Source organism: Nerophis ophidion, linkage group LG01, assembly GCF_033978795.1.
Source record: "Nerophis ophidion isolate RoL-2023_Sa linkage group LG01, RoL_Noph_v1.0, whole genome shotgun sequence".
NCBI lineage: Eukaryota > Metazoa > Chordata > Actinopteri > Syngnathiformes > Syngnathidae > Nerophis > Nerophis ophidion.
The window spans coordinates 88,767,357-88,781,828 of NC_084611.1; the positions used below are offsets into that span (position 1 = coordinate 88,767,357).

Sequence of the window (14,472 nt, forward strand, 5' to 3'; positions counted from 1 at the left end):
ACCAGGCTCAGTGCAAGTTGTTCTACTCTGTCCTCCACCCTGAGCCAGCCCACTTTGGAGAAGTGGGTTGGATTGAGGTGTGATCTGGGGCGGAGGTCTAAAAGTAACCGGACTAGCTTATTCTGGGATGTTTGGAGTCTGGATTTGAGGGTTTCGGAGGTGCTGGGGTACCAGGAGGTGCAAGCGTTGTCGAAGAAGGGTTGAATGAAGATGTGTTAGATGTAAATATAAACAGAATACAATGATTTGCAAATCCTTTTCAACCCATATTCAGTTGAATATGCTACAAAGACAACATATTTGATGTTCAAACTGATTTTTTTTTGTGCAAATAATCATTAACTTTTCTTTTCTTACTTTATTTCGGACATGAATATTTACAAAACAATACAATACAGACAATACAATATTACCTCACATTTCATCACGCCCGAAAAGGAGTAGGAAGAAGTAAAGCTTATTTGATCCTACCCCTTTCCCACTTCAGAGCGCCCACAAATACATACATACATACATACATACATACATACATACATACATACATACATACATACATACATACATACATACATGCATGCATGCATACATACATACATACATACATACATGCATACATTCATACATACATACATACATACATACATACATACATGCATACATTCATACATACATACATACATACATACATACATACATACATACATATATTTATACATACATACATACATGCATGCATACATACATATATACATACATACATACATGCATACGTACATACATACGTACATACATTCATACATACATGCATACATGCATACATACATACATGCATACATACATACATACATATATATATATATACATACATACATACATACATATATTCATACATACATACATACATGCATGCATACATACATATATACATACATACATACATACATACATACATACATACATACATACATACATACATACATACATACATACATATATTCATACATACATACATACATACATACATACATACATACATACATATATATATACATACATACATACATACATACATACATATATTCATACATACATACATACATGCATGCATACATACATATATACATACATACATACATACATGCATACGTACATACATACGTACATACGTACGTACATACATTCATACATACATGCATACATGCATACATACATACATGCATACATACATACATACATTCATACATACATACATGCATACATACATACATACATACATACATACATACATACATACATACATACATGCATGCATGCATGCATACATACATACATACATACATATGTAACCCACAATGTCACTGCCTCTCGACACACCCTTGGACTCTGCGTTATGTTTTTAGTGTTTATAAGGTGGGTTGTTGTGCGGAGAGATTGGACACTGGACACCGTGGTTCTGGATTGTGGATGAGACCTTGTTGCATTTATTTGCTCACAGTAGTGGTCCTCTCTGGCTCTGGTCATTGAGCTTTTCAGTGGAAAAGAAGAACATTTTCAAAGATGGCGCCTAGACTATGGTGTCCACTGAGGGACAAAAAGGTGAGGTGTGCTGAACCCACAGGTAAAAATCAACAGAATAGCGACATCCAGTGCTCATAAAGAGGTACTGTCTTATACATTACCAGGCTACTGCCTTACATCTACCCCTTCTTTATTTGATGGCGTCTCTGCCATCAGATCAAACGTAAACAAAAAGCAAAAACTCCACTCTTTAACCAAAAGTGAGTGAGTGTGTGTGAGTGTGTGTGTGTGTGTGTGTGTGTGTGTGTGTGTGTGTGTGTGTGTGTGTGTGTGTGTGTGTGTGTGTGTGTGTGTGTGTGTGTGTGTGTGTGTGTGTGTGTGTGTTAAACATGCCCTTCTGGTCCTCTTGCTTTGGCCCTTTGCCACAACTTCTTGCCTCTCTCTATCTTCTGTTGTTCTTCATCCGATCTCAGAACTTGCGACTCAAGGCATAGCCTCTTTGGAGGCTGTCGATTTCTCGACGGGTTCCTTCTTGGAGCCACAGCCTCTGGAGGTGCTTCGGCACAACTGAGAGGTGTGGCTTCCTCTTCTTTATCACTTATTTGCCCAGCCTCCACATCCAATTCCTCCATCCCTGTGTGTTCAACCTGTCCGTTTACTGTCTCTGTATCATCCATCTCACATTCCTCTTCAATATCTTCCTCTGTCTCTCCTCTATCTTGCTCCTCCATTTCCTCTGTATCCGCTCCCTCGTGATCCTCTTCCACATCTGACTCCACATCATTTGTCGTCACTTCACCGGCCTGTTCCACTGGCAGAAACATACACTGTGTAAGGAGGTTGCGGTGGACCACTCTCTCTGGTTCACCATCTTCTGGTCGAACTACATACACCGGCATATTGGGTTGCTTCTTCACCACAATGTATGGACGAGACTCCCACTTGTCTCCCAGTTTCTGCCGTCCTTCCACACGACACTTTTTGACCAGGACTCGGTCCCCTGCACTGAAGACTTGACTCTTTGCTTTTCGGTCATAGTATTTTTTCTGCTGATCTTTCGCATGGTGAGAAGCCTGATTAGCCAGGGCATAGGCTTCGGACAGACTGTCATGTAGAGTTTGGACGTACTCACTATATCCTCCTTGCTCATTGGTGGAAGGAAGCCCAAAGACCAGGTCGACTGGGAGCCGGGGGTGCCTACCGAACATCAGGTAGTATGGTGCATAACCAGTCGAGTCGTGACGTGTGCAATTGTAGGCATGCGTCATTGCATCCAAGTGCTCATGCCAGCGGGGTTTCAAGTGAGGCTCTAGTGTCCCCAGCATGTCCATGAGGGTCCGGTTGAACCTTTCCGTGCCCCCATTGCCCTGTGGGTGGTAGGGGGTGGTGTGGGTCTTAGTGATGCCCGTACACTTGCACAGTTCCTTCACGATAGCACTTTCAAAATTGCGTCCTTGGTCTGCCAACAATTTCTCACAAAAACCAAACCGGCAGAAGAAGTTTTTCCACAGTACCTTCGCAACTGTGTTGGCCTTCTGGTCTTTAGTGGGATAGGCCTGGGCGTATCGTGAGAAGTGGTCAGTAACAACGAGCACATTTTCAATGCCACCTTTTGACTTCTCCAGTGTCAAAAAGTCCACACACACCAGCTCCATGGGGGCACTGGTGTGAATACTGACCAGGGGAGCCCTGAAGCCTGCAGTTGGGGTCTTTCTGAGGCAGCACCTCTGACACTGTTCACACCAAGTCTTGATTTCCTGGAACATTCTTGGCCAGTAGAATCTCTCCCTTATCATCTGCAAGGTCCTCTCAAATCCTAAATGCCCTGAGTCATCATGCAGAGCAGTCTTGACGGATGCGCGCAGCCGTTCTGGCAGTACCAGCTGCTCTACTACTTCCCTTTGACCATCTCGTACACGGCGGTACATGATACCGTCTCGTATCACTAACCTCCTCCACTCCTTTAAGAGAAGGCACACTTGCCCACCACCACTGATCCTCTCACTGCGACTTGGCTTCTGGTTCAGGCTTTTAGAGTGCAGGACAGGGCCGACGGCAGGATATTCCTTCTGGGCTGCACGGATCTCCTGTTTTGTCATGGCAGGTAATGACTCTGTTCCCACATCCATATAGGGCTCACTGGGCTTGTGTGATAGAGGTTCTTGGATGTCAGGTTCCTCTGGGGCAGTATTGTTCACATCCGGGTCACGGCACCAAAGATGTAACCCACAATGTCACTGCCTCTCGACACACCCTTGGACTCTGCGTTGTGTTTTTAGTGTTTATAAGGTGGGTTGTTGTGCGGAGAGATTGGACACTGGACACAGTGGTTCTGGATTGTGGATGAGACCTTGTTGCATTTATTTGCTCACAGTAGTGGTCCTCTCTGGCTCTGGTCATTGAGCTTTTCAGTGGAAAAGAAGAACATTTTCAAAGATGGCGCCTAGACTATGGTGTCCACTGAGGGACAAAAAGGTGAGGTGTGCTGAACCCACAGGTAAAAATCAACAGAATAGCGACATCCAGTGCTCATAAAGAGGTACTGTCTTATACATTACCAGGCTACTGCCTTACACATACATCCACTGACCCTCTTTACAGCAAAATATCAAAACAACATCCGTGAGTAAACAATCCAACAGTTCTGTAACATGCAGTTTACTAATCCAGTCGTCACCAACATACTGAGATGAAGAATATCTTATTTTCAATAAGGTTGAAAGTGTTTCTCATAATTCTTCTTCTTTGTACTTTGTATGTGACAATCTGTCACTTCCTTTCTGTTAGTTTTTCGTGTTTTTGTGTTCACTTCCTGTTCGGTGCTCTTATTTTGTTGTGTTTCCTGTTTTATTCACGGAGCACTGTTGTTTTTCTCTTTTCGCTGATTGGCAGTGGTTCACACCTGCTGTCAATCTAACTAAGTGCCTGTTTAGGTTTGAGAACGTTTCTGTGCAAGTCTGCTTTATGTTTATTTTTGTTACGTCGATGGAACGAAATTCATCTTACCTTCACTCCTCTTTCCGGGATTCTTGCATCATCACAACCGCAGCCATGCGAGTTCCTCACATTGTAAGCACTATTAATTTCAACATCCTCTTAAAGTGGGTCATATCAGTACAATGTTTGATTTCTTTACTTAATCCATTCCATCATTTAATTCCACATACTGATACGCTAAAAGTTTTAAGTGATGTCGCCGAGGTAACACACCCGCCATTTTAATTTTCAACACATTACAAACACCGGGTCTCAGCTCTGTTATTTTCCGTTTTTTTCGACTATTTTTTGGAACCTTGGAGACATCATGCCTCGGAGGTGTGTTGTCGGAGGGTGTAACAACACTAACAGGGAGGGATTCAAGTTGCACCACTGGCAAGAAATCTGCCGCCAGACCCCCATTGAATGTACCAGAGTGTCTTCACATTTGACCGGCGATGCTAAGACAGACATGGCACAGAGATGTATGGATAACCTGTAGATGCATTTGCAACCATTAAGTCAACGAAATAACAAAGGTGAGTTTTGTGGATGTTGTTGACTTATGTGCTAATCAGACATATTTGGTCGCGGCATGACTGCCAGCTAATCGATGCTAAGATGCTAGGCTAATCGATGCTAACATGCTATTTACGCTAGCTGTATGTACATTTGAAACTAGATACCCACGTTTAATGCGAAACAAACACTTACCAATCGACGGATTTAAGTTGCTCCAGTGTCACAAGATGCGAAAGTCCTGATCGTTTGGTCCGCACATTTTACCGGCGATGCTAATAAGGCAGCCATGCTATGGGCCACTTCATTAGGTACACCCATGCTATTGCCGAATAGCGTCAATAGCTATTCGCTCAATAGATTCAGTTTCTTCTTCAATTTTGTTTTCGCTATCTGCCTCCATACTCCGACCGTCTGTTTCAATACATGCGTAATCTGTTGAATCGCTTAAGCCGCTGAAATCCGAGTCTGAATCCGAGCTAATGTCGCTATATCTTGCTGTGGTAATCGCCATGTTTGTATGACGTCACAGGGAAATGGACAGTCGCGTCGCAAATAGTGAAAATCAAGAACTTTAAAGCTTTTTTTTAGGGATATTCCGGGAGGTGTAAAATTTGGAAAAGAAATTCGAAAAATAAAACAAGCCACTGGGAACTGATTTTTATTGTTTTTAACCCTTTTGAAATTGTGATAATGTTCCCCTTTAATGGACTTTTGCTTATTGGGGTTCAAGAGATCTATATTGAAGTCTCCACATAAAAAAAAGTACTTTTTGACTGATTCCACTGAAAGTTCCCTTAATCCAGTCTTCAAATCCTTCAATACCTGAGTTGGGTGTTCTATATATACAACTGATCAATATATTAGTGATTCCCAAAGCCCCAAAAAAAGTCTGCGGGCTATAGAGCGTTTTCATTTCGGGCTCCAGTACTCTGGAATGCCCTCCCGGTAACAGTTCGAGATGATACCTCAGTAGAAGCATTTAAGTCTCACCTTAAAACTCATTTGTATACTCTAGCCTTTAAATAGACTCCCCTTTTTAGACCAGTTGATCTGCCGTTTCTTTTCTTTTTCTCCTATGTCCCACTCTCCCTTGTGGACGGGGTCCGGTCCGATCCGGTGGCCATGGATCAAGTACTGGCTGTCCAGAGTCGGGACCCAGGATGAACGCCTCGTCCAGAGTCGGGACCCAGGATGAACGGCTCGTCCGGAGTCGGGACCCAGGATGAACGGCTCGTCCAGAGTCGGGACCCAGGATGAACGGCTCGTCCAGAGTCGGGACCCAGGATGAACGGCTCGTCCAGAGTCGGGACCCAGGATGAACGGCTCGTCCAGAGTCGGGACCCAGGATGAACGGCTCGTCCAGAGTCGGGACCCTGGATGGACCGCTTGCCTGTGTATCAACTTGGGACATCCCTGCGCTGCTGATCCGCCTCCGCTTGGGATGGTTTCCTGCTGGCTCCGCTGTGAACGGGACTCTCGCTACTGTGTTGGATCCGCTTCGGACTGGACTCTCGCGGCTGTGTGGGATTCATTATGAATTGAACTTTCACAGTATCATGTTAGACCCGCTCGACATCCATTGCTTTCCTCCTCTCCAAGGTTCTTATAGTCATCATCGTCACCGACGTCCCACTGGGTCATTATTGTCACCGACGTCCCACTGGGTGTGAGTTTTCCTTGCCCTTATGTGGGCCTACCGAGGATGTCCAAGAACGTTGCTACCTGACTCTCTGTAGCTGTGTCCAAGTTCCCGGGCTCCTCTCCACCATTGGCGGTCACCGCCCGAGCAAATGAACTGGGATTTAGATTAAGCCCGGTCAGAATAACGTCATTTATTCTCGTGTACTGTTCTAGCTCGTCCACTCGGTCTGTTTTTAAGTCTTTAGCGTCATTCTCGACGCGTACAGTTTTTACCTCCTCTACCAGCTGCACTATCGTTTGTTGGTATTGCTTGATAGCTGATACCTCTGCTGTCAAAAATCCGAGGGATCTCCTTATCACCTCAACTTCATCAGGAGAAAGTACCTTCTTTGGCCCCAGGTTGACCCTGGCTGCTGCCCGGTCAGGATGGATGCTGTCTGGCGGCCAATACAGCGATCCCTCGATGGACTGGATTCTCACTATTATGTTAGATCCACTATGGACTGGACTCTCACTATTATGTTAGATCCACTATGGACTGGACTCTCACTATTATGTTAGTTCCACTATGGACTGGACTCTCACTATTATGTTAGATCCACTATGGACTGGACTCTCACTATTATGTTAGATCCACTATGGACTGGACTCTCACTATTATGTTAGTTCCACTATGGACTGGACTCTCACTATTATGTTAGATCCACTATGGACTGGACTCTCACTATTATGTTAGTTCCACTATGGACTGGATTCTCACTATTATGTTAGATCCACTATGGACTGGACTCTCACTATTATGTTAGATCCACTATGGACTGGACTCTCACTATTATGTTAGTTCCACTATATTTTTTGCAAACCTGTAACTATAATTCAAAAATGTGCTGTTATTGAGTGTCTGTGCTGTCTAGAGCTCGGCAGAGTAAACATGTAATACTCTTCCATATCAGTAGGTGGCAGCAGGTAGCTAATTGCTTTTGTAGATGTCGGGAACATGGTATGTCATGATCACAATATGCGGGAGGCAGCATGTAGGTAAAAAAGTATCTAACACTTAAACTAAAAATAAACAAAAGGCGAGTGCTGCTAAGAAACGGCATTGAAGCAAAACAAAACTAAAACTGAACTGGCTGCAAAGTAAAGAAAAACAGAATGCTGGACGACAGCAAAGACTTACAGTGTGCGGAGCAGACGGCGTCCACAAAGTACATCCGTACATGGCGTGACAATCAACAATGTCCACACAAAGAAGGAGTGCGTCCGCACAACTTAAAGCAGGGGTGCCCATTACGTCGATCGCGAGCTACCAGTCGACCGCGGGGGGTGTGTCAGTCCATCTCCAGCCAGGCTTTTAAAAAAAATAGACCTAAAAATGAGTGATCATCAATCTTCACCAAGACGTCACTTAAATGACATTCACGGTACCGGAGGGTCTTGTGAGATGACGCTGGCTGCTGCAAGATCATTATTATGAAAATATGACCGAGAGGAAGGCGAGAAACACTTTTTATTTCAACAGACTTTCGTCAAAACTCTAAAGGCCGACTGCACATTTCCTATCTTCACAATAAAAGCCCTGCTTCATGCTGCCTGCGCTAACTAAATACAGAGTCTCGGAAAACTGGCGTGCACAAGCGATCCCTCAGAAAGCTGGCGTGCACATCACTTGTGCACGCCAGCTTTCCGAGACTCTTATTTTGTTAGCGCAGGCAGCATGAAGCAGGGCTTTTATTGTGAAGATAGGAAATGTGCAGTCGGCCTTTAGAGTTTTGACGGAAGTCTGTTGAAATAAAAAGTGTTTCTCGCCTTCCTCTCTGTCATTTTTTCATAATAATGAACTGGCAGCAGCCAGCGTCATCTCACAAGACCCTCGGGTGCCGTGAATGTCAATCAAGCAAGCTACGGAATTTGCCGCCAATGTTTTTCTTGTAAAGTGTATGGAAGCTGGATGAATTAGATGCCAAAAACCAACCACTTTCATGTGGTATTGTACAGAAAGGACAACATTTTTTCTCCTCCGTTTGAAAATGTGGGCGTTATCATCATTACTGTCTGATTCCAATCAATGCAAGTCATCAGAATCAGGTAATACACCAACTTATATCTTGTCTTCGTGAAAGAAAGACATCTATATGTGTTACACATGCTTGTATTATCATCAAACACATTTAACTTGTTGACAAAAATGTCTCTTTCATAAATAAATAAATATAAATGATATATATAAATGAGGTAGATCCCCTCGAGTTGGTCAATTTGAAAAGCAGCTCGCCTGCAGAAAAAGTGTGGGCACCCCTGACTTAAATAGTCTTGATTGTAAAAACAAAGCAGGTGTGATGAGTAGCATTCAAGGAGGACATGAAGCTGCTACAGGAAAATACCAACAAAAGAAGAAAAGCCACCAAAATAGGAGCGCAAGTCACACAGGAAAACACCGAAAAAACTCCAAATAAGTTACGGCTTGACAGTACACCTACATAGAGACAAGAGCTATTGCGAGAACAATTTTTTTTGTCAATATCGGCGACTGAGTTTAATTTTTTTTAATGTTTTCTGCAGAATTTTTTCAATGAAAAAAAATGTGTTTTGGCTCAAAAAAGGTTGAAAAACACTGACTTATCGTGTTAAGCAATGCCAGCTCAGATTTATCCGAGAGCCAGATGCAGTCATGAAAAGAACCACATCTGGCTCTAGAGCCATAGGTTCCCTACCCCTGCTCTATATCACAAAAAAAAGTGTAAAAGGTAAAAAACGTTGCCATTGCTATTGTTATTTAAATGTTTCCCTTGTGGTTTTTGTCACTATTTTACTCCTTGTTTATTTGTTGCCAATCTATATGTGTTTTATCTTTTGAGTTATATTTAAAGTTGAGTTTTGGTGGTATAATGGTATCATTTTTTCAATAAAAAAATTAATTATTATGTTATTGATTGTGATTTCAATATGACTCAAAATAATGGCCGTTATTAATTTCGCCATCGTTGTCCAACTCAGGCGGAAAAATATACAAACGTGTTTTTTTTTACTAAATATGTGAAGGAAGAAAGGAACTGATAACTATCAGGGGGTTTCACATATATAAATATATTGAATGATGGTATGTCTAAATATATATATGTATATATATGTATATATTTATATGTTGGCCCACTTAACACTTGATTGTAATCTCTGAGAAGATGTTGACTATTTTAGGAAGTGTGTAAGCACAATTCTGAACCAGCACATAAAAAAGTCCACTTTAGAGCAGAAGAACATGAATTAGATTGAAAGTTTGTCACTTTATAGTTCCTTTTCCTTCATGAATTGTGTCAATAAAGAAAGTTTCACTGAAAAATTGCACATTTAGCTGACAGTACTGGTAAAAAAAAATAAAATGCATGCAGAAAGTCTATGTAGGAAAGCATTTTTTATCAATCAGAGTCAGGACTTTAACCAAATAGAAAAAGTAGATGTTTAGTACCTGGCATGCAGAGAAGGAGGACCACCAACCCGGTCTTCGGACTCATACTGGAGTAAGTGAAGAAGTAGAAATGTGTGCGTCCACAGGTCGCTAAGAGAAGGTGGTCATGACGTTCAAAGAAATCGAGAGGAAAGAGTGACTGTCTTCCTCTTTATCTTATTGACATGCAAGAATAAACCCACCCCATGAAATGCACTTTTGCTGCGGTTTTTCTTTGCAGGTTCCTTTAATAACTTCAGCACACTTATATATATATATATACATATACATATATATATATATACAAACCCCGTTTCCATATGAGTTGGGAAATTGTGTTTGATGTAAATATAAACAGAATACAATGATTTGCAAATCCTTTTCAACCCATATTCAGTTGAATGCACTACAAAGACAACATATTTGATGTTCAAACTGATAAACTTTGGGTTTTTTTTGTTCAAATAATCATTAACTGTAGAATTTGACGCCAGCAACACGTGACAAAAAAATTGGGAAAGGTGGCGATAAATACTGATAACGTTGAGAAATGCTCATCAAACACTTATTTGGAACATCCCACAGGTGTGCAGGCTAATTGGGAACAGGTGGGTGCCATGATTGGGTATAAAAGCAGCTTCCGTGAAATGCTAAGTAATTCACAAACAAGGATGGGGCGAGGGTCACCAATTTGTAAGCAAATTGTCGAACAGTTTTAGAACAACATTTCTCAACGAGCTATTGCAAGGAATTTAGGGATTTTGCCATCCACGGTCCGTAAAATCATCAAAAGGTTCGGAGAATCTGGAGAAATCACTGCACGTAAGCGATGATATTACGGACCTTTAATCCCTGCGTCAAAAACAGACATCAGTGTGTAAAGGATATCAATCAATGTTTATTTATATAGCCCTAAATAACTAGTGTCTCAAAGGGCTGCACAAACCACTACGACATCCTCGGTAGGCCCACATAAGGGCAAGGAAAACCCACACCCAGTGGGACGTCGGTGACAATGATGACTATTAGAACCACCCTCCCCCCAAGCCCTTAGGGGACCGATAGCAATGGATGTCGAGCGGGTCTAACATGATACTGTGAAAGTTCAATCCATAGTGGATCCAACACAGCAGCGAGAGTCCCGTCCACAGCGGAGCCAGCACACCACATGGGCTCAGGAACACTTCATAAAACCACTGTCGGTAACTACAGTTGGTCGCTACATCTGTAGGTGCAAGTTAAAACTCTCCTATGCAAAGGAAAACACCAAAGAATGCCGCTGTCTTGGCTGGGCCCGAGCTTATCTTAGATGGACTGATGCAAAGTGGAAAAGTGTCCACATTTCAAATTATATTTGGATACTGTGGACGTGGTGTCCTCCGGAACAAAGAGGAAAATAACCATCCGGAATTTTCTATGCGCAAAGTTGAAAAGCCAGCATCTGTGATGGTATGGGGGTGTATTAGTGCCCAAGGCATGGGTAACTTACACATCTGTGAAGGCACCATTAATGCTGAAAGGTCCATATAGGTTTTTGAGCAACATATGTTGTCATCCAAGCAACGTTATCATGGACGCCCCTGCTTATTTCAGCAAGACAATGCCAAGCCACATGTTACAACAGCGTGGCCTCGTAGTAAAAGAGTGCGGGTGCTTTCCTGGCCCGCCTGCAGTCCAGACCTGTCTCCCATGGAAAATGTGTGGCGCATTATGAAGCGTAAAATACGACAACAAGACCCCAGACTGTTGAAGGACTGAAGCTCTACATAAAACAAGAATGGGAAATAATTCCACTTTCAAAGAGTAAACAATTAGTTTCCTCAGTTCCCAAACGTTTATTGAGTGTTGTTAAAAGAAAAGGTGATGTAACACAGTTGTGAACATGCCCTTTCCCAACTACTTCTGCACGTGTTGCAGCCACGAAATTCTAAGTTAATTATTATTTGCAAAAAAAAAATAAAGTTTATGAGTTTGAACATCAAATATCTTGTCTTTGTAGTGCATTCAACTGAATATGGCTTGAAAAGGATATATTTACATCCAACACAATTTCCCAACTCATATGGATACGGGGTTTGTACAATATATGGTCGAAACTACAGTGATTAGATCAATATTTTTTACAATCCCCCCCCAAAAAAAGAAAAAAAAATATATATATATATGTGTGTATATATATATATATATATATATATATATATATACACATATATATATATATATATATATATATGTGTGTGTATATATATATATATATACCCATATATATATATATATATATATATATATATATATATATATAAAAACACTATATATATATATACATATATATATATATATATATAGATATATATATATATTAGGGGTGGGCAAATTAATGCGTTAATTACGAGTTAACTCATCAATCTATTAAGGCCACCAATTATTTTATCGCACATTTGCGTATGTTGCTTACATGCTTTTATTTTGTTAACGCCGTTTCTTAACAAGATGGCGTCGCCCGGCGTGGAGGGGCTCTTGGTAAAGCTGGAACATTTAGCAAAAATACCGGACAATTCTGCAAATGTCATGGCTGGCTTACAGCGTGGTCACTCCGGGATCACTTACGACCGCCAGACAATTCTGAATGTGGATAAATCGGGCCGTTTTGGACTGAATGAGGCGTGCTTGCTAGAACGGCTAGCTAGCATGGGAATACTTTGCCGGCTACATCCAGCGGCCTGTGAGGCAGCGGAGTATATGTGTTGTCTGTCTATTTATCAATAATGCAGACCAGGAGTGTTGGCTGAGTTCTTAACGTTTGCTTCCAGAGCGTGCATATCACAACATACAAGATGTCGTCATGGCGTCACTCCTGTTGCATGCTGGGTAGGGTAGTTCTTTTTTCCCCTGGCTCATAACATCACAATGTAGTACCATGTATATGATGCCTTCAGTTTATCAAAGCACCAAGCAAACAATCGGAAAATTCCCATCATATCAATTCCTAGATATGGTCATAATTATTTTAAGTGCACTACGCAGAATAAACACAACATTATTAATATTGCTACTACGGATAATTTGATCAAAAATTCCCTAAAACAGCCCACTACCTATAATATAGGTTTTTTTAAACATAAGATCCCTGATTAAAAAAAAATGTTTCTGCTGTTACCTCAGAAATTATGATTGTGGCTCAGAGATTTGTATGTAGATTATATTTATTTTCCATAACAAACAGGATAACTTAAATACCCTGGCAGTGGCAATAATAAGCTTTAAATGTTTGTATTTACATTTTTTGGAGTTGATTTTCATAAAATATGCTATTTAACTGCTACTGTTTAACAAGGACTGATTTAAATTGTGTTTGCACAAGAAATGTTTTGGCGCTTTTGTTCATGTGGGAGAATATTCCAATAAAGGTGCACTACACACTACTTTTGAATTCATTATTGGGCTTTGTGTATACAATGCAGTTAATTGCGATTAATCGGAGAAATAGTGCGATTAAGTTCGATTCAAATTTTTAATCGTTGCCCAGCCCTAATATATATATATATACATATTTTTTGGGGGGAAGGATTGTATAAATTGATCAAATCACTGTATTTTCGACCATATATTATATACATAAACTGTATATTGCCTTATCTCCCATCTCTACTAGCATCATGACTCACAGAGTGTTTATGTTTTCCAGGAAACACACAAATGAGTCCTGTCCCTTTAAGAAAGTGTTCCTAATTGAACTGCCTGTGTGTTTAAAAGCTGGGACACAAAGTCTGTCTTCATTCAAAGCTCATTAACAGAATGGAGCGAAGATTGTAGACCCGCGCAAGACCGGGATGGATCTTGGTGAAAAAGAGATGAATGTTGGTGCAATCATTGAATAAGATAAGAAATAGATCACAGTCATATTGATGATTGTGAGAAAGGGGAGGGGCTAACATACAATTATTGACGCTGCGGTGACAATCAAGGCCTGGATGAGCCCCAATGAGAAGGTAATGTGGTCACATGACCGCAAAATCTTCACGCATCGAATACTTCCTTTCGTTGTAGACTTCGTCCCACGTCTGGGACGAGCAAAATGAAAGTGAAAGGAGCTCATCCCGCTCTCACGCTTTTCGGACTGTGGCGTACTCCACGCCGTCTTCCATCTCCTCCACCACGTGTCTGCTGCGGGGCATAGATGGCGTGATGTTGGCGTAGACCGGACCTTCGCTGGATGTGGTGAAGTGGACTTGGGAATAAACGACTTCTTTCTGTTCCCGGGTTGAAGCCTCGCCACAATCTGCACCCACGCTGGACTGTGGGAGTTAAAGACGTACGTCAAACAATGGATGCGATTTGACTTATTTAGTTCTTAACCACAAGTGTCTCAA

The 14,472-nt window shown here is 41.6% G+C and overlaps 2 protein-coding genes across 2 annotated transcripts in view; both read right to left on the reverse strand.

Annotated features, from left to right (window-relative positions):
* The window catches only part of LOC133541601 (sialoadhesin-like), a 33,076-nt gene extending 22,728 nt beyond the window's left edge, over positions 1 to 10,348 (reverse strand). Inside the window, exon 1 of the mRNA XM_061885129.1 lies at positions 10,124 to 10,348. Coding sequence (XP_061741113.1) covers positions 10,124 to 10,169 — 46 coding nt within the window. The 5' untranslated portion in view covers positions 10,170 to 10,348. The remainder of the gene's footprint in view (positions 1 to 10,123) is intronic.
* Positions 10,349 to 12,590: 2,242 nt separating this feature from the next.
* The window catches only part of LOC133541673 (B-cell receptor CD22-like), a 38,935-nt gene continuing 37,053 nt past the window's right edge, over positions 12,591 to 14,472 (reverse strand). The window contains exon 11 of the mRNA XM_061885245.1: positions 12,591 to 14,397. Within this exon, the coding sequence (XP_061741229.1) occupies positions 14,206 to 14,397 (192 nt within the window). The 3' untranslated portion in view covers positions 12,591 to 14,205. The remainder of the gene's footprint in view (positions 14,398 to 14,472) is intronic.